Genomic DNA, 24,353 nt, shown 5'->3' on the forward strand with positions numbered 1-24,353 from the left:
AGCTGGATGAACTCAGCAGGTCGGGCAGCATCCGTTGAAATGAGCAGTCAACGTTTTGGTCTGAGACCCTTCTTCTAGAAATCTCTGTTCATGTGTCTGCTATAAGAAAAACACTGAACAAGAATGGTGTTCATGAAAGGACACCAGAGAGAAAACCACTTCTTTCCAAAAAAAAAACATTGCTGCATGTCTCAAGTTTGCAAAATACCACCTGGATGTTTTACAATGCTTATGGGACAATGTTCTGCGGACAGATGAGACAAAAGTTGAACTTTTTGGCAGAAATGCACATTGCTATGTTTGGAGGGAAAAGGGCACTGCACACCCACACCAAAACCTCACCCCAACTGTGAAGCACGATGGAAGGATCATCATGGTTTGGGGCTGCTTTGCTGCCTCAGGCCCAGGACAGCTTGCAATCGCTTAGGGAACAATGAATTCAAAATTGTATCAAGACATTTTGCAGGAGAATGTCAGGGTAGCAGTTCGTCACCTGAAGCTGAATAGAAGTTGGATAACGCAACAAGACAATGATCCGAAAGATAAGAATAAGTCAACAACAGAATGGATTAAATAGAAAATTTGTGATTTGGAATGGTTAAGTAAAAGTCCTGACCTTAATCCTATAGAAATGTTGTGGAAGGACCTGAAGTAAGCAGTTCATGCAAGGAAGCCCACCGACATCCCAGAGATGAAGCAATTTTGTAAGGAGAAATGGCCTAAAATTCCTCCAAGCTGATGTGCACGACTGATCAACGGTGACTGGAAATGTTTAGTTGACGTTATTGCTACACAAGGGGTGGGAGGGTCACAGCAGTTACTGAAAGCAAAGTTTCACATACTTTTTCCAACAAATACATGTAATATTGGATCATTTTTCTCAATAAATAAATGAGCAAATATAATGTCTTTGTGTTATTTATTTAATTGGGTTCTCTTTATCTAGTTTTGGGCCTTACATGAAGATCTGATCACATTTTAGATCTTATTTATGCAGAAATAGAGAAAATTCTACAGGGTTCACAACTTTCTAGCACCACTGTATAGTCTGAAATGAAATATAAAAACAGGCTGAATAGTAACTTTCAGAAGGATTTGAATATATTCAATATAGATGTTGAAAAGGAGGGTTACGGGAAAAGAGAGTGGTAGTGGGATTAATTCGATAGCACTTTCAAAACTACAGCAAGGATGTAGAGCAGGAAAGTCTCATGAATGGGAAGGCGAGGGAAGGGTTGCATGTATAGTCATCCTTCCACAACTGAACAGTAACTATTTTTCTTTTTTTAAAGTCAAGTCACTGCATGCACTGACCATGTTTGTTTAAGCACAGTCACGCCAGCCACAAAATGTAATTCCCCTTCCTGTTTAGGGAAGTGACCTTAAAACACAAAGTACATTTTTTTCAGAGTAGAGCTTGGGCTCATGTTTGGAATGTAAAAAGGTCAGTAAAAATGCAGCTCTATCCCAGTGCAGTTGTGGCCCTGCATTCTTGGCATTTAATGGGAACTCTGATATTTTTTTCATGTCTACTTTCACAACTTTGTGCATTCAATCTCGACACTGAGAATCCAGTCATTTACACAGGACCTAAAGGAAGTAATTTTGGATTTTCTGTTGAGTTCTACATGCCTGAGGCTGGCACGTGAGTATTTTGTTCCAGTTCTCAATGAATATGGCTTTGCAACTACTGTCTTTTGCAACAGCACAGCAGTTAATGGTGTGATGTTCAGGCATATTATTGCCCACAGGACTATGTTTGCTTTACTCCGGGGGAAAGGGGATATTGCTGAGCTTATAGAAGGTGACAATAAAATTGCCTTCCTTCTTTACAAGAGGTGCTGTTTCTAATAAGTAAAAAAAATACTTTAGTGTGTTTTACCTTCTCAAAAAATACATTGATTAGGGTAATATACACTGGGAGGGAACATACAAGGGGCAGAAAAAGAATAAGTAGCTGAGTTGGATAGATGGGGATGAGTGAAGCAGTGGATATACAGTTTATTCAGGCTTTTCCAAAGGTTGAAAACAAGAGGAACGGTAGCCAAATAAATCCAGCTCAAAAGAAAAAACATCAGCTTTGTGACCAATGAAGCCTCGAACAGAAAAGGGAATTACAATTTGTGATGGGCATGACTGTGATTAAACAATCTAATTTTGTGATAACTTGGTCAGTACATGCAGTGACTTGACTTTATAAAAAAAAACTGTTCATGTGTAATTATCAGTCTGATGATAGAGTAAAGACTAAACAGTTATCGTAGTATCCGACATCAAGTCAGCGAAGTGTTGTTACATCGCTTTTCTTCACCTTCTCGTTTTGGACTCTGCCATTCCTTCCACCCTTGTGAGTGTGGTGAACTACATATACCTGTCTGGACATGCCCCCTGCTGACTGCTCCTGTGGCTCCTCCCACAGACCCCGGTATAAAGGCGATTGAGGCCTGAGCCCGACCTCTCGGTCTCCAGGATGTAGTATGGTGGTCAACCATAAAAGCCGATATCTCGCCTTTACATCTCAGAGAGAGTTATTTATGGTGCATCAGTGAGTTTTGAACTTATCTCACACTGTGACTTCCTTGCAAATCAGATATACACAGGAAATGCAATGTTTAGTGTAATAGCAAAGCAGCATAACTACCATTCCCATGTGTGACACATTGACTGATAACAGAGTGTAGGTTCCACACCCATTACTTCCAGCACAGGAATCTAATTTGTTATATTTGAGAGAGTTATGTTAGGTTACTGGACTAGTTATGCAGGAGGTTGAAGAAATAATGCAGGCATTTTGAGTTCAATTTGCACAATGATAGATTAAGAAAATAAAAATTTGAGAGCAGTAACAATGACTGTGAAAAGCTGACAATGGCCAATACCAGAGAATATCAATTGAAGGCGAGGGGAGGAGAGTTTAAGGGAGACGTCAGAGGTAGGCTTTTAAAACAGAGAGTGGTGGGTGCCTGAGTCCCACTGCCAATGGTGGTAGCAGATGTTGATACAATAGGAACATTTAAAAGACTCTTAGATAGGCACATAGATGTAAGAAAAATGGAATGTTATGGGCAATGTAGGAGGGAAGAATTAGGTTGATTGTGGAGTAGGTTCATACAGGTCGGCCCAACACTGTGGGCCGAAGAGTACATATTGTGCTGTACTGTTCGATGTCCTATGTTCTGAATTGCTGGAAAGCTATAAAGTAGCCTTCTTCACCAGGGAGAAACCTGCCATCATTACAATGTGGCATACAGTGGCATGCAAAAGCTTGCGCACCCCGGTCAAAATTTCTGTTACTGGGAATAGCTAAGTGAGTAGAAGATGAACTGATCTCCAAAAGTCATAAAGTTAAAGATGAAACATTCTTTTCAACACTTTAAGCAAGATTAGTGTATTATTTTTGTTTTGTTAAATTTTAGAGTGAATAAAAAGGAAAGGAGCACCATGCAAAAGTTTGGGCACCCCAAGAGATTGGAGCTCTCAGATAACTTTTTTTTCTCAACAATATTTTTATTTTTCTTAATAAAGAGAGCATAGTATAAAGGAGGTTTGTGTAGTGCATAACACATGTATCAAACGTACAATTCACATCTATGAAAGGGATGCACCCATGGTACAATCATGCTTTGGTTACCTCCCTGCCCCAACCCACCCCTCCCGATTCCCATCTCCAAGCCATCATTGCATTAGCAAAAAGGGTTAAACAGAACCTTTGTCCCCACAGAGCTGCATTGGTATAGAGAAGGTGTATTTTCCTAATACATAGACTGTTGTATGTTTACAAATCTGAGTTCATAGAATTTTACTGGAACATGCTGGAGGCCAGGGAGTTATGTGCAGAGGAAAGGAAGAAAGGGTGGACCTTTAGTTAATTCTGAAAATATTCAAGAAAGGGTCCCCACACCTTTTGGAACTTTATGTCCGAGTTGAGAATTGAATAATGGATCTTCTCAAGGTACAGACTGGACATGATGTCCCTGAGCCATTGAGTGTGGGTGGGTGGGGCAGCATCCCTCCACCTGAGCAAAACTGTGCACCTGGCCAAAAGAGAGGCAAAAGACAGTGTGCGACGTTTGGTCGGACTTAGGTGCGTGTCCCCCTCTCCGGAGGTGCCAAAAAGAGCAATCAAAGGGTTAGTTTCCAAATAGTAATTAAGTATTTGGGATGAAGTTTGGAAAACATCTTTCCAGTATTTTTCCAAGCTAGGGCATGTCCAGTACACATGAATAAGGGAAGCCTCACCTCTTTTTCATTTGTCACAGCAGGGATTAACATCTGGGTAAATGTGAGATCATTTAGTTTTAGACATATGGGCCTTGTGTACGACCCTGTGGGCACATAAGGAGGTTGAGTTAACTAACTTGAGAACTGAATCCCATACATCATCTGACAGTGAGAAATTTAAATCTTGCTCCCAGGCAGTTTTAATTTTGTGGGGGGAGGAGCTCGCCTCAGAACCGCTAGCTTGTTGCAAATAGTAAAATTAGACCTTTGCGCAATGGATTCATGAAGAGAAATATATCAATGACATTTGTATCGGGTGCCTCAGGGAAGCTTAATATCAAAGGGCTAATAAAATGTCTAATTTGCAAATATCTGAAGAACTGATTGTTGGGTAGTTAAACTTTGCAGACAGTTGTTCAAATGATGCAAAGCAGTTGTCTAGAAAAAAGATCTTTAAAGCGCACGATGCCCTTTCTGTACCAGTCTTGAAATGTTGGATCATGTATAGAAGGCTGGAAGAGATGATTATATAGAATAGGACTTGAAAGAGAGAAGCCATGGAGACCACTATGCTTTCTGAACTGAGCCCATACTCTCAGGGTGTGTCTGATAACAATTGGTTTAGGCGTAAGAAAAGGGAGTGCGGATCCAAGTGCGGAGTTGGAAAAATTCTTCATAGAGTTTAGCTCCATTGCCACCCATATTGGGTAGTCAGATTGGTTGTAAAAATGAGACCAAAAGATGAGACAGCATATGTTAGCTGCCCATTAATATAAACAGAAATTGGGCAGTGCCATGCCCCCAACACTTTTAGATTTTTGAAGATGGACTTGATTCAGTTGGGGATGCTTGCCCTTCTATAAGTAGGATGATATGACTGAGTCTAGTGAGTCAAAGAAAGCTTTCGGAATGAAAGTTGGTATGGATTGAAAAAGGTATAAGAATTTAGAAAGGATGTTCATTTTGACAACATTAATTCAGCCCATCGGGTACATGGACGGGGTGACCACTGTGCTAGGCTCTGTTTTGTATGATTTAACAAATTAATGAAATTTTCTCCAAGAAGATGCTTATAATTCTTTTGCAGTGTAGGAAATTATTTGACCCCTGAGGTATGCTTTCAAAGCGTCCCAAACAACCAGGCTTGTGGTTTCAGGTGACAAATTGGTATTGAAAGATTATCTGGTCCTCCATAAATTTTACAAAATCATTATATGACAGTAAGATTGAATTGAAACGCCAATGCTTATTTATTTGAGGAAGGCCAGGAAGAGTTATGGACAGGACAACCAGGGTGTGGTCTGATATCACTAAGCTCTAGTAAACCCAGGAAAGGACCGATTGAATCAGCTGATTATCAATTAGAAAGTAGTCAATTCTGGAGAAGGTGTGATGGACATGTGAGAAGAAAGAATATTCTCTCTTATTTGGCTGGAGAAAGCGCCATACATCAGAGATGCCATAGTTGGAGAGGAAGGATTGAATTAATGAGGCTGATTTGCTTAGTACTCTGGGAATAGGAAACGATTGATCCAGCACTGGATCTAATCAACAGTTGAAGTCTCTACCTAGTATGAACTGAGATCAGGCAGCACAGAAAAAAAATGTTCAAAGAACTCCACATCTTCTTTGATATTATTCAATCCTTCTTTAATATTATTGACTCTAAAATATCTTTGTATGTATGGCGGAATAAAAGTCCTAGATTAAGTAAAAAATATTTACAGAAGTCTAAGAAGGAAGGTGGTTTGGCTTTGCCAAACCTAAGACTTTATATTATTGGGCAGTTAATATCCAATATTTAATATTTTGAACACAGGACTCGGTGGCAATACAATGCCCGCAATGGATAAATCTGGAGTGTAAATCAGTACAAGGTTTTTCATTGGTCTCTATCTTAGGGTCTTCACTTCCCTTTGTCTTCTCTAAACTGAATAAACTAATGACTAATCCTATAGTTAAATATACATTACGAATATGGTTTCAATTCCATAAATTTTTTTGGTTTGTGTAAGTTCATTTTATCAAGCCTTATTATATCTAACTTCCTTTTTCAGCCCTCTGTTATGGACCAAGCCTTTGTGCTATGGAAAATGAGGGGTAAAAACATGTTTTCATGACTTATTCTTAGATAATTGTTTCATGTCCTTTGAACAGCTAATAAATATAATTTGCCTAGAGCCCATTTCTTTAGATATTTACAAATTAGAATTTTTTTGAATAATATGTTACAGTCCTTTCCGAATTCATTCCCAATTGACATATGGAAAAAAATTCTAGGTTTAAATCCCTATCAGAAGGGTTTAATAACCATCATTTATAATATGATCATGAAAATACAGCCAGGGATGTCAGATAAAATTAAGAGTGAATGGGGAAAAGAACTTCAATTTTCCTTACCTACAGAGCAATGGGAGAAAGTTTTACAGTTAGTTAACTCCTCTTCTATATGTGCCAAATACGCCCTAATACAATTCAAGGTGGTACACAGGGCCCATATGTCCAAGGACAAACTCACTCAATTTTATTCTCATGTTAATCCAGTCTGTGACAGGTGCCATTCTGAAGTAGCCTCATTGACCCACATGTTTTGGTCTTGCCTTTGCTTGCAAAAATACTGGAAAGATATTTTTGGTATCATTTCAACAGTTTTGAGTATTAATTTGCAACCTCATCCTATTACTGCAATTTTTGGTTTCCAATGGTGGATAACAGTTATTTATCTCCTACAGCTCGGTGGACGATTGCATTTGTTACATTAATGGCAAGAAGATCCATTCTATTGAGCTGGAAAGAAATTAATCCCCCAACTACATTTCAATGGTTTTCCCAAACTATATCTTGTCTGAGTTTAGAAAAAATCAGAAGTGTCATTTTTGACCCTTCGGTCAAATTTGAAGAAACCTAGAGACCATTTATTCAATATTTTCATATGAATTAAACTGACCTTTCCCGAGCCTTTTTCTTATCACCTTTAGTTATTTGGATAGAGGTGTGGAGTTATTGACACTACTGTGTATACTTGATATGATACAATACAATATGATACGGTTAGGTTAGTTGTTGTTAGTTTTTTTGGAGGGTTTTTATTTTTGTAAATACAGTATGAGTCTGGGAGGTTATTATATCTGTATTTGCATTCCAACCTTATTAATTATGTACTCTCAAGCTCTCTGTATTTGTTGCTTTTTTTCTTATGTTTTGTTTGAAAATTAATAAAAAGATTTAAAAAAAGAAGTCCACATCATCCAAGTTTGGAGCATATGTGTTAGCCAACACTACCAATGTATTATATAATTTCTCCGAGACAATGACAAAACGGCTGTTTGTATCTGATATTGTGTTGTGGAGCTCAAAGGGAACGTTTTGGTTAATGAGAATTGAGACACCCCTTGCTTTAGCCTGAGAAGTGGAGTGGAAGTGCTGCCCCGCCCATCATGACATAAGACAGGAATTATCAGAACTGCGAATGTGTATTTCTTGAAGGAATGCAATTGCTGTAATAAGCTATTTGAGATGTGAGAATACCTTCCTTCTTTTAACAGGATGATTCAGCCCCTTGACATTCCAGCTCACAAAGTTTAATGGACTAACCATTCTCCTTTAAAAAAGATACAAGTTGATAGGCATAAGTGGTGTCAAGATTTCAGGTATTAGCTCTGAGGCAAAAATGTAAAACAAAGAGAAACAGGGCAGAAATAAATTCTGTATAACAAGGACTTCTAAGGGTTCTTAAAACAAAACCAACATTGGAGTACCCTCCACCTACCCCCCAACTCACAATAAGGCCACTGCCAGAGAGCATAGCAGCAAGCTCTTAAGAACAATAATCATCCAACAGTGCAACTTCCCGTCATTTGTAGCGTCACCTTCAACTCCATTATTGTTATTTTTTTTGTAATTTATTTTTTATTGAAGTTCATCAAACAAACATTTCCATAAGATGTTTTTCAGCCATTATATATATATATATATAAAATATAATCATATATATCACAAAATCTCCACAAACTATTTATCTGGGGTATACATTTACAGAAGAGAGTGGAAAGAAAAAACAAGCAAAAGGAAAGAACTATGTACAAGTAGGGAGTGATTTTTTTTTACAACAGATTCATTGATTTGTGAGAATAAAATCAGGCCTATGAGGCATTATGTAGTTAAACCATTTTTCCCAGTATGAATCAAATTGTTCCAGCTTATGATTAACAGATGCTGTTATTTTCTCCATTTTGTAAATGTCCATTGTAATTTCCATCCATGTATTTAAAGTTGGGCTCTCCTGTGATAACTATTTCCTAGTAAGAGTCTTTTTACCAGCCACCCACAATATATTCATTAAATATTTATCTCTTTTCAACTATTCTTGAAATGTATATCCAAGATATATGGTCTTACTCTCTAAGGGTATTTCACATTTAAAGATGTCTTGTAGGGCATTGTGTATCCCCCTCCAATAGTTTTTGATAACAAGGCAGTCCCAAAAAATATGATAATGATTTGCATTTTGATTTCCACAATTTCTCCAGCAAACAGGGAGGTTCCTATCATAATGGGATTTCTGAGAGGGTGTAATAAAATATCTTATCAAGTTTTTCCATCCAAACTCCCTCCATTTCTGTGAATTGGTACGCTTCCATTGATATCTCCATATTATTGTCCATTCTTCCTCAGATATAATTATCCCTCCTTCCTTCTCCCATTTTGTTTTAATGTATGAAGTCGAATGTGTTTTAAGATTTGACAACCCCTTATACATGCTTGAAATGATTCTACTACCATTATCTGAATTATATGCTTTTCTAAAGAGCTCTATCTGTATTTGCCTTGGTTACATTTTTTAAGCGTCTTATTAACATATTGTCACATCTGTAAATACCAATAAAAATCTTATTTTTCTAATAAGTGTTTCTCTTTAAGCATTTCAAAACTGAACAGTGTTCCTTCTTTCATTATGTTGCAAAGAACTGTTATTCCTTTAGCTGTCCAGACCTTAAATCTAGCGTCCAGTTTATTTGGTGTAAAATCAGAGTCATTTGCACACCATTTAAGAATTGCAATATCTCCCTCTAGATTATATTCTTTTATAGAAGTTTTCCATATTTTAAGAGTCAATTTCACCCATAGGTTATCAATAGTATTTATGTACCTTTGCAGGTTGTTATCAGCCAAAATTGCTTGTATGGGGATGGGAAGTACCTGGTCCTCAATGTTTTTCCATTGAGTGTCATATGATGGGTTGCACCAACATATCACAGCTCTCAGCTGTGCTGCAAAATAATAATCTCTAAGAGAAGGCAAGCCCCATCCCCCCTTTTCCTTTGCTAATTACAAAGTTTTGAGACGAACTCTAGGCCTTTTACCCTGCCAAATATACCTTGATAGCATCTTGTTCCATTCATTGAATTGATTTTGATTAATCTCTATTGGTAGGGTCTGAAAGAGATATAACAGTCTGGGCAGTATATTCATTTTAATAGACTCAATCCTTGAACTGAGGCTGAAAAAAAGGAATCAGGTTCCATCTTGCCACATCTTCCTTAATTTTTTTATATAAAGGCTGATAATTACATTCTGATAATTTTGCCAAATCTTTTGGCATAATGATGCCCAAATATTTGAAAGACTCTGTGTGCCATGCCCAGGTGTATCAACTTTCAATTTCTCTTGGTGGGCTATAGTAATATGAAAGTAATTGGGTTTTATCTATGTTGATCTTATATCCTGATAATTGACCATATTGTTCAAAGGATTGCATCAATTTAGATAAAGAGTATGTTGGTTGCCCTAGATAGATCAAAATGTCATCTGCATAACAAGCCAATTTATGCTCTGTCCCTTTAATAGTAATTCCCCTGATATCTTCATTTTGTCTGATGTATTAAGCTAATAGTTCCAGAGATAATGTGAAGAGTAGTGGTGACCATGCACAACCCTGTATCGTGCCCCTTTCTAGGGTAAGACTATTTGATAAATATCCATTGATTTTAATCCGAGCAGTAGGATTGTCATATAGTGTCTGTATAGTTTTAATAATTGTGTCTTGGAAACCAAATCTATGTAAAACTCTGTAAAGAAAATTCCAACTAACCGAATCAAATGCTTTTTCAGCACCCACGCTTATCACTATTGCTTCGATTTTATTTTTTTGGATATGATCCATAATGTGAAGTGTCCTTTGTATATTGTCTTGAGTCTGGCGTTGTCTTATAAAACCTGTCTGATCATTACTTATCAGTATGGGTAGAAACTCCTCTAATCGTTTGGCCATGATGGAGGTAAATAACCTATAATCTACATTAAAGAAAATCTACTTTGTACTTTGTGCAGAGTACAAAGTAAATGGGAGGATACTTGGTAGTGTGGAGGAGCAGAGGGATCTGGGGGTACATGTCTACAGATCCCTGAAAGTTGCCTCACAGGTAGATAAGGTAGTTAAGAAAGCTTATGGGGTGTTAGCTTTCATAAGTTGAGGGATAGAATTTAAGAGTCGCGATGTAATGATGCAGCTCTATAAAACTCTAGTTAGGCCACACTTGGAGTACTGTGTCCAGTTCTGGTTGCCTCACTATAGGAAGGATGTGGAAGCATTGGAAAGGATACAGAGGAGATTTACCAGGATGCTGCTTGGTTTAGAGAGTATGGATTATGATCAGAGATTAAGGGAGCTAGAGCTTTACTCTTTGGAGAGAAGGAGGATGAGAGGAGACATGATAGAGGTGTACAAGATATTAAGAGGAATAGACAGAGTGGACAGCCAGCGCCTCTTTCCCAGGGCACCACTGCTCAGTACAAGAAGACATGGCTTTAAGGTAAGGGGAGGGAAGTTCAAGGGGGATATTAGAGGAAGGTTTTTCACTCAGAGAGTGGTTGGTGTGTGGAATGCACTGCCTGAGTCAGTGGTGGAGGCAGATACACTAGTGAAGTTTAAGAGACTACTATACAGGTATATGGAGGAATTTAAGGTGGGGGGTTATATGGGAGGCAGGGTTTGAAGGTCAGCACAACATTGTGGGCTGAAGGGCCTGTAATGTGCTGTACTATTCTATGTTCTATGTTCTACAAAACTAAAAAAAACTAATGTTAAGAACGGATATTGGTCTAAATGACACGCATTCCATTTTATCCTTGCCTTCTTTCGGTATAGCTGAGATTATCGCTTCCTTCCAACTGGGTGGCATTTGTGCCTTTTTTAGAGCCCAGTTCAGTGTGGGGAGTAGAACAGGAATTAATTCATTTTTAAATTCTTTGTACCACTCTGCCGTATACCCATCTGATCCTGGTGACTTGCTTAATTTAAGCCTACTAATTGCAGCTTTTAATTCAAGTTCAGTAATGTCAGCAGTCATCCTTCTATTTTGTTCTTCGCTTAAAGTGGGTAACTCTAGAAAATTCAAGAAGGTGTCAATTTGGGTTAAGCTTCCCCCTGGAACTTTGGAATATAGTGTTTTGTAAAACACTTCAAAAGCTTCTTGAATTTCACTTAGCTTATTTTTTTTATCATTTTTGTTCTTGGGTCCCTAATTCTATGAATTGTATTTTCTGCTATTTTTTTTTTCAGTTTCCACACCAGTATTTTAATAGATTTCGATCCACTTTCATAATGTCTCTGTTTCAGAAACATTAAGTTTTTCCTGATTTCTTGCATAGCCAAATTATTTATTTCATTCCTAACTCTTTTAATTTCCCCTAATGTATCCTGTGCCAAATTCAATTTGTGTTTTTTCTCTAGTTCCTTCAGCCTATTTTTAAATTTCTCGGATGTTTTATTCCTTATTTTTTTCTTATATGAAGATATCGCTATAACTTTCCCTCTTAAGACCGCCTTCAGAGTATCCCATAAAATGGGAGGTGAAACCTCTCCATTATCATTAAATTCTAAGTAGAGACCAATTTCTTTTTTAACTTGTTCCTTAAAGTACGGATCATTGAGTAGACTTGAATTTAGTTTCCAAATAGTATTCTTTGGTTGTAGGTCAAAATCAACAGATAAATATATTGGTGCATGGTCACTTACATCTATTGTCCCAATTCCACAGGTGTTTATTTTGCAAATATTATGTCTGGCGTTGTCGTATAAAACCTGTCTGATCATTACGTATCATTATGGGTAGAAACTCCTCTAATCGTTTGGCCATGATGGAGGTAAATAACCTATAATCTATATTAAGAACGGATATTGGTCTAAATGACCCGCATTCCATTTTATCCTTGCCTTCTTTCGGTATAGCTGAGAGTATTGCTTCCTTCCAACTGGGTGGCATTTGTGCCTTTATTAGAGCCCAGTTCAGTGTGGGGAGTAAAACAGGAATTAACTCATTTTTAAATTCTTTGTATCACCCTGCCGTATACCCATCTGATCCTGGTGAATTGCTCAATTTAAGCCTATTAATTGCAGCTTTTAATTCAACTTCAGTTATGTCAGCAGTCATCCTTCTATTTTGTTCTTCGCTTAGAGTGGGTAACTCTAGAGAATTCAAGAAGGTGTCAATTTGGGTTATGCTTCCCCCTGGAACTTTGGAATATAGTGTTTTGTAAAACACTTCAAAAGCTCCTTGAATTTCACTTACCTTATTTTTTATCATTTTCGTTCTTGGGTCCCTAATCCTATGAATTGTATTTTCTGCTATCTTTTTTTTCAGTTTCTATGCCAGTATTTTCATAGATTTCGATCCACTTTCATGATGTCTCTGTTTCAGAAACATTAAGTTTTTCCTGATTTCTTGCATAGCCAAATTATTTATTTCATTCCTAAATCATTTAATTTCCCCTAATGTATCCTGTGCCAAATTCAATTTGTGTTTTTTCTCTAGTTCCTTTAGCATATTTTGTTCTTCCTCTACTGTTTTATTCCTTTTTTTTCTTATATGAAGATATCGCTATAATTTTCCCTCTGAAGACCACCTTCAGAGTATCCCATAAAATGGGAGGTGAAACCTCTCCATTATCATTAAATTCTAAGTAGAGACCAATTTCTTTTTTAATTTGTTCCTTAAAATATGGATCATTGAGTAGACTTGAATTTAGTTTCCAAATAGTATTCTTTGGTTGTAGGTCAAAATCAACAGATAAATATATAGGTGCATGGTCAGTTACATCTATTGTCCCAATTCCACAGGTGTTTATTTTGTCTTTGTCTTTTCCAAATGTTATGAAATAGTCTATTTTTGTATATACAGAATGTGGAGCAGAATAATGAGTGTAATCCCTTCTGTCAGGGAAAAGGTCCCTCCATATATCAATTAAAACAACATCCTCAAAAAGTGTATTAACTTTCTTAAGTAAAGATTTTGTTTCATAGGTTTTTCTATTGGAAGAGTCTAAGTTTGGTTGTAATTGTAAATTTAAGTCTCCCCCACATATCAGGAGTCCTTCTGTTTCTGTTACCATAATATCAGTAATTTTCTGAAAGAAACCAATATCACTTCCTGGGGGTGCGTATATATTCAATAGAGTAACTGAATTGCCGTCTATATTCCCCCTTACCAGAATATATCTGCCCCCTTTATCTCCCATTTCGAATACCTTTTCAAAATTTAGCTTACTTGAGATAGGAATAGCAACTCCTCTCCTATGTCCTGATCTATATGAGGGGAAAAACAGATTAGTGAAGCCCATTCTCTTTAGTTTTTTATGCTCATTATCACTTAAATTAGTTTCCTGTAAATATACTACATGGGCTTGTTCTTTTTTCATTTTGGATAAAATTCTCTTATGTTTGATTGGATTTAATAGCCCATTTACATTAAAAGAAATGAATTTGACCTTGTCCTTACCCATCTGTATTTATCGGTCAATGTATCACTGAAATTAGAATAAAACTTAATCGATCTACTCCCTGAACAAATAGGAACCAAGAAACTCGAATAATAACAAAAATGGCAATGAACGTGTGATTCCAAGGCTGAGGTCTCTAGTAAATGACCCTGCATTGAGCTAGAGGAAATGTCTAGCTGTGGGGGATAACCCCTCCTATTTGTGAGTTGAGGGCCCCCATTGCAGAATTCATAAAAGTCAGTGAACAATTTCATTACACAGAAAAGATTTCACACACACACACACACACACACACACACACACACACACACACACACACACACACACACACACACACACACACACACACACACACACACACATATATGCACATTTTCATTTTCATTCTCATTTTGGTGGGGAAAAAGGAGTAAGTGAGCGAATAAAGAATAACAACTAAGTAATATAAAATCCATATTATAATAAGTATTTCTCGAGATAGGTACATCACCGTGTACTTTTGCTTCTGTTTAGCTTCTCAACATTTTTAAAGTTAGCCAAACCTCTTCTGAAGGGAGTGAGGACTGTCTTTGGGAAACTCCTGGTCTCTTCCTGATATATTTCTCTCAGCCTCCTCCCGTCTCCTGCCTTCGCGTTTCTCGCACTATTTCCCAAGCTGAGCGGGACAATTCCTCAGCCAGACTTTCTTTCATTTTGGTCATGCTGACAGGCAACCCTCTGGCCTTCATGTCTGTAGTTGCCTCTTCAACTGTCTGGTACAACTGAATCCCGTTGTCATAAAACACTCAAAGTTTAGCAGGGTACGGAGTTTGAAATTTAATCTTATTTTGCTTTAATACTCGCTTTACTTCAGAGTATTCTTTGCGTTTCTGGAGGATCGCGGAGGGGGGTAATCTTGGTCAAAATATATTAATTTATCCGCTAAAAACACTCTCTTCTTACCCCAGGCCCTTCGTAGAATCTCCACCTTGGTGCTGTACCAAAGGAATTTAATTATAATTGATCGTGGCTTTCTATCCTGGGTAGGTCTTGGAACGAATATGCGGTGCGCTCTTTCGACTTCCAGCTCCATAGCCGAGGGAAGACCCAGTGCATCACGCAGTAACTTTCCGACAAACTCCGTCATAGACGGGCCCTCCGCTCCTTCGGGAACGTTGTAGATTCTGATATTTTTCCGCAGTGATCTTCCCTCCAGGTCAAACAGTTTACCTTCTTGGTGATGTATTATTTTTATTGTCTTGCTCTGTATCCATTCCACATTTTGAACGCGATCTTCCACCTTCTCAATGCGAGTCTCTGCCACCACTATTTTTTGATTAACGCTGGCGAGCTCTGCCTTGATATCCCGGAGCTGCTGCTTTATTTCTTTCTGGACCTCCATTATTTCTTTCAGGATTTTGAAGATATTCGCCGCTTCGACTGAATGAGGCCCAGCAGCCACCTCGCTCGCACGGGGTCAGATAGGGGAGCCGCTCGCTGCACTCCTCTCGGACCCAGGCTCCACAGTGTCGCTTTTTTTTATTTCCATTTCTTCTCCCCATTCTTGCCCCACTTTTCAGTCAAATATTTTTCAAAAAATATTATATTTGATGGGTTAACAGGCTTAATATGTGTTTTTCCGGAGGAGCTAGTGACTTAAGCTGCCATTCTCAATAATGGACGTCACCGCTCCATTATTGTTATTTAAAGGAAACAGTAAGCGTTCAACACTCCTAAACTGACATTGTGCTTAGTGAGTGATAAAACAATTTCCCCAAGGTTTATTAAACATGACTCTGAAAAAGAACCATAAAGCAGAAATATAAACTGATATCTGAAAAAAATAAAAAATAAACAGATTTTACCCAGTGCCCTTTTAACAAAAGGTTGTAAAGTTCACTGAATTGGAGGTCAAAGGAAATACTCTCTCTCTCGAGCAGTCTGAGTGTATATTATTCCACCTTTCATGGTAGTCAGTACCTAACCCGGCCAAGTCAGACCAGACCTCGCTATCCAAGCACTGCTAACGTTACCTGGCAGAGGGTATGGGAGAAAAATATTTTATGAAGAATTCAGTGCAGTGGGGAGGCCGACAATGCACTTCCGTGCTTTGTCTACCGAGCGTAGCCACTTCCAGTCACCACTAAGAAGTGTGATGCAGAGCCGTGCAGGGTATAATAGGGAAGGCCTGAGTCCTTGGTTGTATAGCTCCATCATTACTTCTCTGTACTTGGCTCGCAGGCTCAAAACTTCAAGACAGTAGTCCTCCACAACCGGAATCTGCTGGCCGCGGTATTCTAGCTTCCCTCTCTAACCAGGAGATCTTTAATCTGGGAGCAGTGCAGGCGAAGAATGACCGGGTGCGGTCTCTGTCCTGGGGCTGGTTTAGCTGCAAGTGAACGGTGGGCTCTATCAATCTCCAATGAGGATGGGAGCGTCTCCTTTCCGAAGATCTCACAAAGCAGACTGGAAAAAAATTCAGTAGGACACCCGCCTACGATAGATTCTGACAGGCCCAGGATGCGTAGGTTCTGCTGTCTGCTCCAGCCCTCAGTAGCTTTAGCCGTTAGCTTGGTATTGTTTTCACGTAAGCTAGAGCAGATGTTTTCCAGTTCACTGGCTCTGGTCGTCCACAGCGAGCTCGAGAGAGGGTAGGCATTGGCTGTGGTCCTCCACTTTGCATTGAATTTGTTTGAGTTTCATTTCCAGCAGGCTGAAAGAAGATTTAAATTCGGCCAGTAACGCCTCACAGTCTTGGTCTAGTAGTGTGGAGATAGCCTCTACTGTCAAGCCAGCTGCTGAATCGACTTTTTTCCTGGATTTCGTACTCTTTGAGGTCATTGTGAAGCGAACGTAGTCGCAGGCAGGGGGAAGAGCAAAAAGTCCAACAGTTTGGTGTGAGAAAAGGGGGAAAAAGGAGTGTGGAGATAAAAAGTAGGACGGAGCGCCCATTCTTTGCGACTACTCCATGTGGCTACCAACTGGAAGTCCCCAAGCTTTCAGATAACTTTTACCAAGGTCTCAGACCTTAATTCGCTTGTTAGGTCTATGGCTTGTTCACAGTCATCATTAGGAAAGGCCAGTTGATGCAAATTTCAAAGCTTTATAAATACCCTGACTCCTCAAACCTTGTCCCAACAATCAGCAGCTATGGGCTCCTCTAAGCAGCTGCTTAGCACTCTGAAAATTAAAATAAATGATGCCCATAAAGCAGAAGAAGGCTATAAGAAGATAGCAAAGCAGTTTCATGTAGCCGTTTCCTCAGTTCATAATGTAATTAAGAAATGGCAGTTAACAGGAACAGAGGTCAAGCTGAGGTCTGGAAGACCAAGAAATCTTTCTGAGAGAACTGCTCGTAGGATTGCTGGAAAGGCAAATCAAAACCCACGTCTGACTGCAAAAGACCTTCAGGAAGATTTAGCAGACTCTGGAGTGGTGGTGCACTGTTCTACTGTACAACGACACCTGCACAAATATAACCTTCATGGGAGAGTCATTAGAACTGGAAGCCTTTTGCAAAGAAGAATGGGTGAAAATCCCCCAAACAAGAATTGAAAGATTCTTAGCTGGCAACAGAAAGTGTTTACAAGCTGTGATACTTGCCAAAGGGGGTGTTACTAAGTACACCTAGATCTCATTGTACTGCCCCTTCCCCTAACTTGACACCATTCAGATAGTAATCTGCCTTCCTGTTCTTGCCACCAAAGTGGATAACCTCACATTTATCCACATTAAACTGCATTTGCCCACTTACCTAACCTGTCCAAGTCACTCTGCTTTCTCCTAACATCCTCCTCATATTTCACAATGCCACCCAGCCTTGTGTCACCTGCAAATTTGCTAATGTTACTTTTAATCCCTTCATCTAAATCATTAATGTATATAATCAGGTCATCTTTTACTTGCTTAGCTATTCACAGTAACAGAAATTTTGACCAGGAGTGCCCAAGCTTTTGTATGCCACTGTAACGTTCTCCTTCGGGTGTAACGAAACGCCGAATTTAACGTCCGGATAAACCACAGCCAATGCAAACCAGATCGCAGTAAGATTAACCATTTACTGTTCACTCTTCACATTAACATATGGTGAAAACTGTTGATAAAACAATACAAGATTGATACAGTATTTGTTCCTTCCTTAATATCACATTTCAAGTGTAAATACTTGCAAAGGTGACTATAACTACATTACACTAAGGTGCAGTATACAGGGAGAGTTTACCTGCTCCATTGACTACTTTAAATACACTTCCATGCAAACTATCCGCGACTCTTTAACTAACGAAAGCATAAACATTATCTACCGTCGTTACCTCTAACAGGATCAGCATTAACATCTTAGTTCAATATATTGATTATCTATTAACTTACAGCGTTGCTCTCACTGTGATTTCTCATGCCTGCAAAACTGCTTGTGCTCAGGTGAGTCTCGTGGAAAGCCCCCACCCTCGCGCTGATTTCAAACCGGTGTTTTCCCACAAGACGCGGCGAAACCGGATGTGACGTCATCGCATGCCGATATATTTTACATGCAATGAATATACTTTAAACACTTCTAATTCTAACTAGAAAATACTATTGAATGAATTACTAAGCGAAAATATTATAAACTAAATAACTGTCGTAAAGACTGCACAGCCACTGTATATGTAACTCCATTCCCATATAATTGATTCATCAGTGCATGAAGGGATACGGAGAGAAGGCAGGAGATTGGGTCTGAGAGGGACAATGGATCAGCTGTGGTGAAATGGTGGAGCTGACTCAATGGGCCAAATGACCCAATTCTGCTCCTATAGCTTATAGTCTTATGGTCTTATAATCATTAAAGTGATTGCTAACAATTAGTGGTAAGTCACTCAGTTGTTTGAAGCCCGATCATAACCCAGTGATAAACAGTAAATGCCGAAATTGCAAACAGTGTCTGTCCATGTGAGAAAACATTAATGAAGGCCGTAAGGGTTGTTTAAACAGTGTGGATCCAACATGCACAATATCAGTTCCAAATGCCCCTCTCTGTTACCTAGACTGAATCTCACACAAGGTGGAAGTGCACAGAATGTGCAATTAGAACATCAATCCATATCTGATGCCTATTGCTCAGCTTGGACTGAACGTAAGAATCTAACACACAGTACTGACCAAGCACAGCAAGTCTGGTCCAAGCAGCAGGAGGTACTTACACATGCTTCATTTCTTAATGATTTGCAAGTTTGTGGGGAATATAGAGCAGATCCCTTAGGACTGGAGCTCCCAAGGTGGCAGATAAATTTTGCATTGAGTGAGTGAACCTGCTGTAGATATAGTTTTATTTTACTTGTACTTACCTGGGGACTTTAGCATAACCAGGGCCAGAGCAAGAAGGCTCAAAGGCTTCTTGCTAAAGGAGGCCAAAGTATTAGGGGATGGAAGGTTCCAAAGTGACTATTCCCCAATGTTTTTATCTCTACTGTCTCATGTACACATCTGATGTTTCCATCTCCACATGACCAACATTTCTGTCTTTAAACACCAAACCTTCCTATCTATACACATCCAACCTTCCTTTCTCTACATGCCCAATATTCCTCTCTGTACACATCCTATGTCTCCATCTCTTCATATCCAAGGGCTATTGTATCTGGAGGATAAGAATTTGCAAGCCATACACTGCAGGGAGTTCTCCATTCCTCCCTGGAATGCTCTATCTTTTCTCCTGGTCCTGAATGTCTTCATATCTGCCACATCTCGCAGTCTGCAGCTCAATTCCTCATGGCCAGGCAGTGTCCCCGAGAAGTGAAAGGGAACTTACTCCTTCTTGGGGACAAAGCAGTATGTTAGGAAAGCAAGATAAACCCAACCCAAATGTTGAAAAGTATTTGCACGTATAATTACAGGTTCAGTAAGGACAGGCTGCAGACTCTGTGGAAAGACAGATGTAGGGTTACAGCCATACTCTTCCAATACCTTGGACATCTTACTCAGGTAGTCTGGATAATACCCCAATTACCACAAAGTATATGCACATTAGTTTTTCTCTGCAGGTTTTCCTCCCTGTATTTGTCATCTGATTCCTCCAGTGTGACCCTTGCACTCAAGGGAGTTGACACTAGAGTTGGCTATTCCTAGGCTTGGTTATAATTTGCTCACACCCAGACCACACCTTGCTTAATGACCACGGTTACCATTACCATTATCACTCCAACTGAGATAATATCTGAGAATGTCAGTGTGTGAAGTTGTTTTCCTCAGACACTGTATTCCTGTTGGCCAAGATGTATGCACATGAGGCATCTTGGATTTCTAAAGTGAGAGAGGCACCAGGGTTGATTACACTGAGGATGAGAGGAAATAGAATGTGAAGTAGGAGGTCTTGTATCAGTGTTCTAATATCTGCTTGACATGTGATCTACTCTAGACCAAGAACTACTCGATTGTCACTTCCTATAATTGTGAGAATACACTTCTCAATTTATTTAGTTTTTAGAAATTAGAGCTCCCATGCTCACCATATGCATTGCATTGTTCCAAATGATGCTCACTCACCATCTTACTATGGGAGAAGAAGGAATGATATCTACTGTGTTGCAAAGTATTTGATTGAAGGTATTCCTGCCATAGTTGAATACCTAGAGTGTGCAACCTGTAAAAAGGGGTTTCTGTGTTGCCTGTTTGAAGCTGAGTGACCCTGCCAAGAGCCAAAGCACGAGGCCCTGACTCCAGCCAGCATAGTTCTCCATGTTGTGGTCTTCTTGGAGTTAACCAGACATATGAGGTAATTAAACTTGCCTTCCCTGATTAACTCCTACCATTTCAACATTATCTCAGACTAAGAATTTCACAAAGTTTGCTTAAATTCCCAAGGAGCACTATTTCAGCATTCGGCTATGACAGTGATGCTAGAAAGCTTGTGAACCCTTGTCGAATTTGCTCTGTTTCTGCATATATATGACCTAAAATGTGATCAGATCTTCATGTAAGTCCTGAAAATAGATAAAGAGAACCCAATTAAATAAAGAACACAAAAAACATTATACTTGTTCATTTATCTTATCAATTGCAATACTGCTAGTAATGCCTTGTTAGCAGCCTTTCTAGATGAAACATGGCAAGTTCACAACAAAACCAGCAGCTGCCACACCATACCACTTATCTCTGATTAATGAAGGCTGGAATTTTCCCCAAAGAGGATACATTTTAATAATGTAGGAATACTCAGAATCAGTTATAACAGGAAATAATATCAAACGGATATATCAAAAATTGTAACATTTTTCAGCAAAATTACAGTCAGCCTTCCTTATCCACGGGGGATTGTTTCCGGGACCCCCTGCGGATACCAAAAAACGCAGATGCTCAAATCCCTTATTTAACCTGTCTCAGTATGGTAGTCTTTAGGACCCAGCGGAACCCCAGACCTTATTTAACCTGTCTCAGTGTGGTGGATATTAGGACCCGGTGGTGCAGCTCTGAATCTACATGTTTATGTTCATGAAAATAATGACAATCACGACTGAAAATAAAGTGTAAGTAATAAAGCGATCAGAAAGAGGTGAAACGCCATTGGTCATTGGAAAAGCGTTAGGCTACAGTCGGTCAACAATCGGAAAAATTTTAATGGAGCGTGTGAATGGTACTGCCCCGATGAAAGCTACAATCATTACTAAGCAACGCAGTGGTTTAATTATTGAAATACATACGTTTCTTAAGTGTTTTATAAGCATAGGAAGGTAAAATATATACTATTTACTAAGACAAACGTTTGACTAACTGACGCTAAAAAATACCGGATGTACCTGTTCCGACTTCAAATCCGACTTAAAGAAGGACGCAGCAATGGTACTCGTTCATAACCTGGGGACTGTTTGTACTTTAAAAATCACCTTTAGATTACTTATAACACCCAATACAATGTAAATGTTATGTAAATAGTCGTTATACTGTATTGTTTAGGGAATAATGACAAGAAAAAATAGTCTGTACATGCTCAAACAACGAGTGCTGGAGAAAGAACTTCTGGGTTTGCCTGATCTGCGGTTAGTTGAATCCGCGCATGCGGAATCTGTGGGTAAGAGGGCCGACTGTACACATCTTTTTCTGTCCTAAGGATCCTTAAAAGCCTCAAGTTCCAAATGGATCAGTGTCAAACAGTAGCAGAGCAGAAAGACACCATGCTAATATGTGATGAGATTTTAACTAAGTCCTTTCAAAGAAGTGTGTTTGTCCTCCTGGAAGCAAATTATCTTCCAGTCTCTGCACAACTTTCTGCAGGTGAATGGTGGTGGACTTTTCCATGCTTCCTATCAACTATCTACATCAGCCTTGCCATGAAATCATAGTTGTCAGCTGAGTCCCCTGGGGCCACAGGGATGAGAAGACAACTCAACACCCCCAGCTGCTTGGCAAGCACTCAAACAGATTCCTAAACCAGGTGTCATACTGCACTCTGCTCCTGATTGTTTTTAAACTGCAGATGCTGTAAGTCTGAAACAAAATGCCGGAAAAGCCCGGCGGGTTGGACATTATCTGTGGAAAGAGAGAAGCATTTTGGGTCTCAAACCCTGCAACAGAACTGAGGGAAATAGCTCCATCACAGAAACTCCCATCATTTCACTCACAGCTCTTCCCCACCTTCACTGCCACGTGGAACAGCTTGATTTCACTCATTTTCAGTTCTGACAAATGGTCCCAGACCTGAAAAATGCACCATTTTTCTTTCCACTAGATGCTGTTTTACATACTGAGACTTATAGCATTTTCAACAGTCTGCTGGTGCCCATGTGGCACAAGTCACTCCAAACTAATCCAGTAATCGCCTAAAAAGCTTGTCTCTGAGGTGGTGCTGTATAGCAATAAATAATACATTCACACCATGCATTTGCATGATCTGTGATGCCATCGTTCTCAGAGCAATCAGCTGGCCAGTTATAACCTTACCCTTAGTTGATCTAATATTATCCCTATGGCATGAATGTCCTACTTCCCCTTTCACTCTGCATCTAAAATACAGCTCCACTGACGTCAAAAGGCCAGATTCCAAGGGCAGCCAGCTGACGGATATTTTTCCAAATATTTCCATTTGTTACATGTACCGTTACCTTGCCAGACCCCTAATGGAATCAGGAATTAAAGTGGTTGTTGCAAACCAAGTCAGTTTCTGCTCCATGACTTTCCTAGTGTGGTCAACAGAATCCTTTGTCAGTTTATAACCATATAACAATCACAGCACAGAAACAGGCCATCTCGGCCCTCCTAGTCCATGCCGAACTCTTAATCTCACCTAGTCCCACCTACCCGCACTCAGCTCATAACCCTCCACTCCTTTCCTGTCCATATACCTATCCAATTTTACCTTAAATGACACAACTGAACTGGCCTCTACTACTTCTACAGGAAGCTCATTCCACACAGCTATCACTCTCTGAGTGAAGAAATTCCCCCTTGTGTTATCCTTAAACTTTTGCCCCCTAACTCTCAACTCATGTCCTCTTGTTTGAATCCCCCCCTACTCTCAATGGAAAAAGCCTATCCACGTCAACTCTATCTATCCCCCTCATAATTTTAAATACCTCTATCAAGTCCCCCCTCAACCTTCTACGCTCCAAAGAATAGAGACCTAACTTGTTCAACCTTTCTCTGTAACTTAAGTGCTGAAACCCAGGTAACATCCTAGTAAATCGTTAGTTTGATGGGACGTTCTGAAGTGGAGTATAGTGAAGGTTAACAAGAGGGACACAAGCAAATGAATTGCAAATAAATATGTTAATTAATCATTTCCTACCAAATAAATAGCCATTAAAACACTCACTAGTTCAGACCAGTTTATTTTTTATTGAGATACAGCACAGGACAGGCCCTTCCAGCCTTCAAGCCGTGCTGCCCAGCAATCCCCCTATTTAACCCTGGCCTAATCACGAGACAATTTACAATGACCAATTAACCTACCAACTAGTATGGCTTTGGATGGTGGGAGGAACCCAGAGCACCCAGAGGAAACCAATACAGTTATGGGGAGAATGTACAAACTCCTTACAGACCATGATGGGAATTGAACCCTGGTCACTGGCACTGTAAAGTTTTGTGCTAAGCACTATGCTACCCTGATGAAATTTGTTTCAGATACTTTAGTATAAAGAGAGGTCTTCAGTACACTAGGTTTTATAGAAAGATATAAGAGCCATTAGATTAGATGTACTAAACTCCATTTTTATATTCATAGAAACATAGAAAACCTACAGCACAATACAGGCCCTTCGGCCCACAAAGTTGTGTCAAACATGTCCCTACCTTAGAAATTACGAGGGTTACACATAGCCCTCTATTTTTCTAAGCTCCATGTACCTATCTAAAAGTCTCTTAAAAGACCCTATCGTATCTGTCTCCACCACCTTTGCCAG

At 39.3% G+C, this 24,353-nt stretch overlaps 1 protein-coding gene across 1 annotated transcript in view; it reads left to right on the forward strand.

Moving 5' to 3' along the window:
* The first annotated feature begins 1,435 nt into the window (after positions 1-1,435).
* Positions 1,436-24,353, forward strand: part of LOC132384531 (integrin alpha-8-like) — a 152,624-nt gene continuing 129,706 nt past the window's right edge. Inside the window, exon 1 of the mRNA XM_059955682.1 lies at positions 1,436-1,645. Within this exon, the coding sequence (XP_059811665.1) occupies positions 1,455-1,645 (191 nt within the window). The 5' untranslated portion in view covers positions 1,436-1,454. The remainder of the gene's footprint in view (positions 1,646-24,353) is intronic.

Source organism: Hypanus sabinus, chromosome X1 (assembly GCF_030144855.1).
Source record: "Hypanus sabinus isolate sHypSab1 chromosome X1, sHypSab1.hap1, whole genome shotgun sequence".
Taxonomy (NCBI): Eukaryota; Metazoa; Chordata; class Chondrichthyes; order Myliobatiformes; family Dasyatidae; genus Hypanus; species Hypanus sabinus.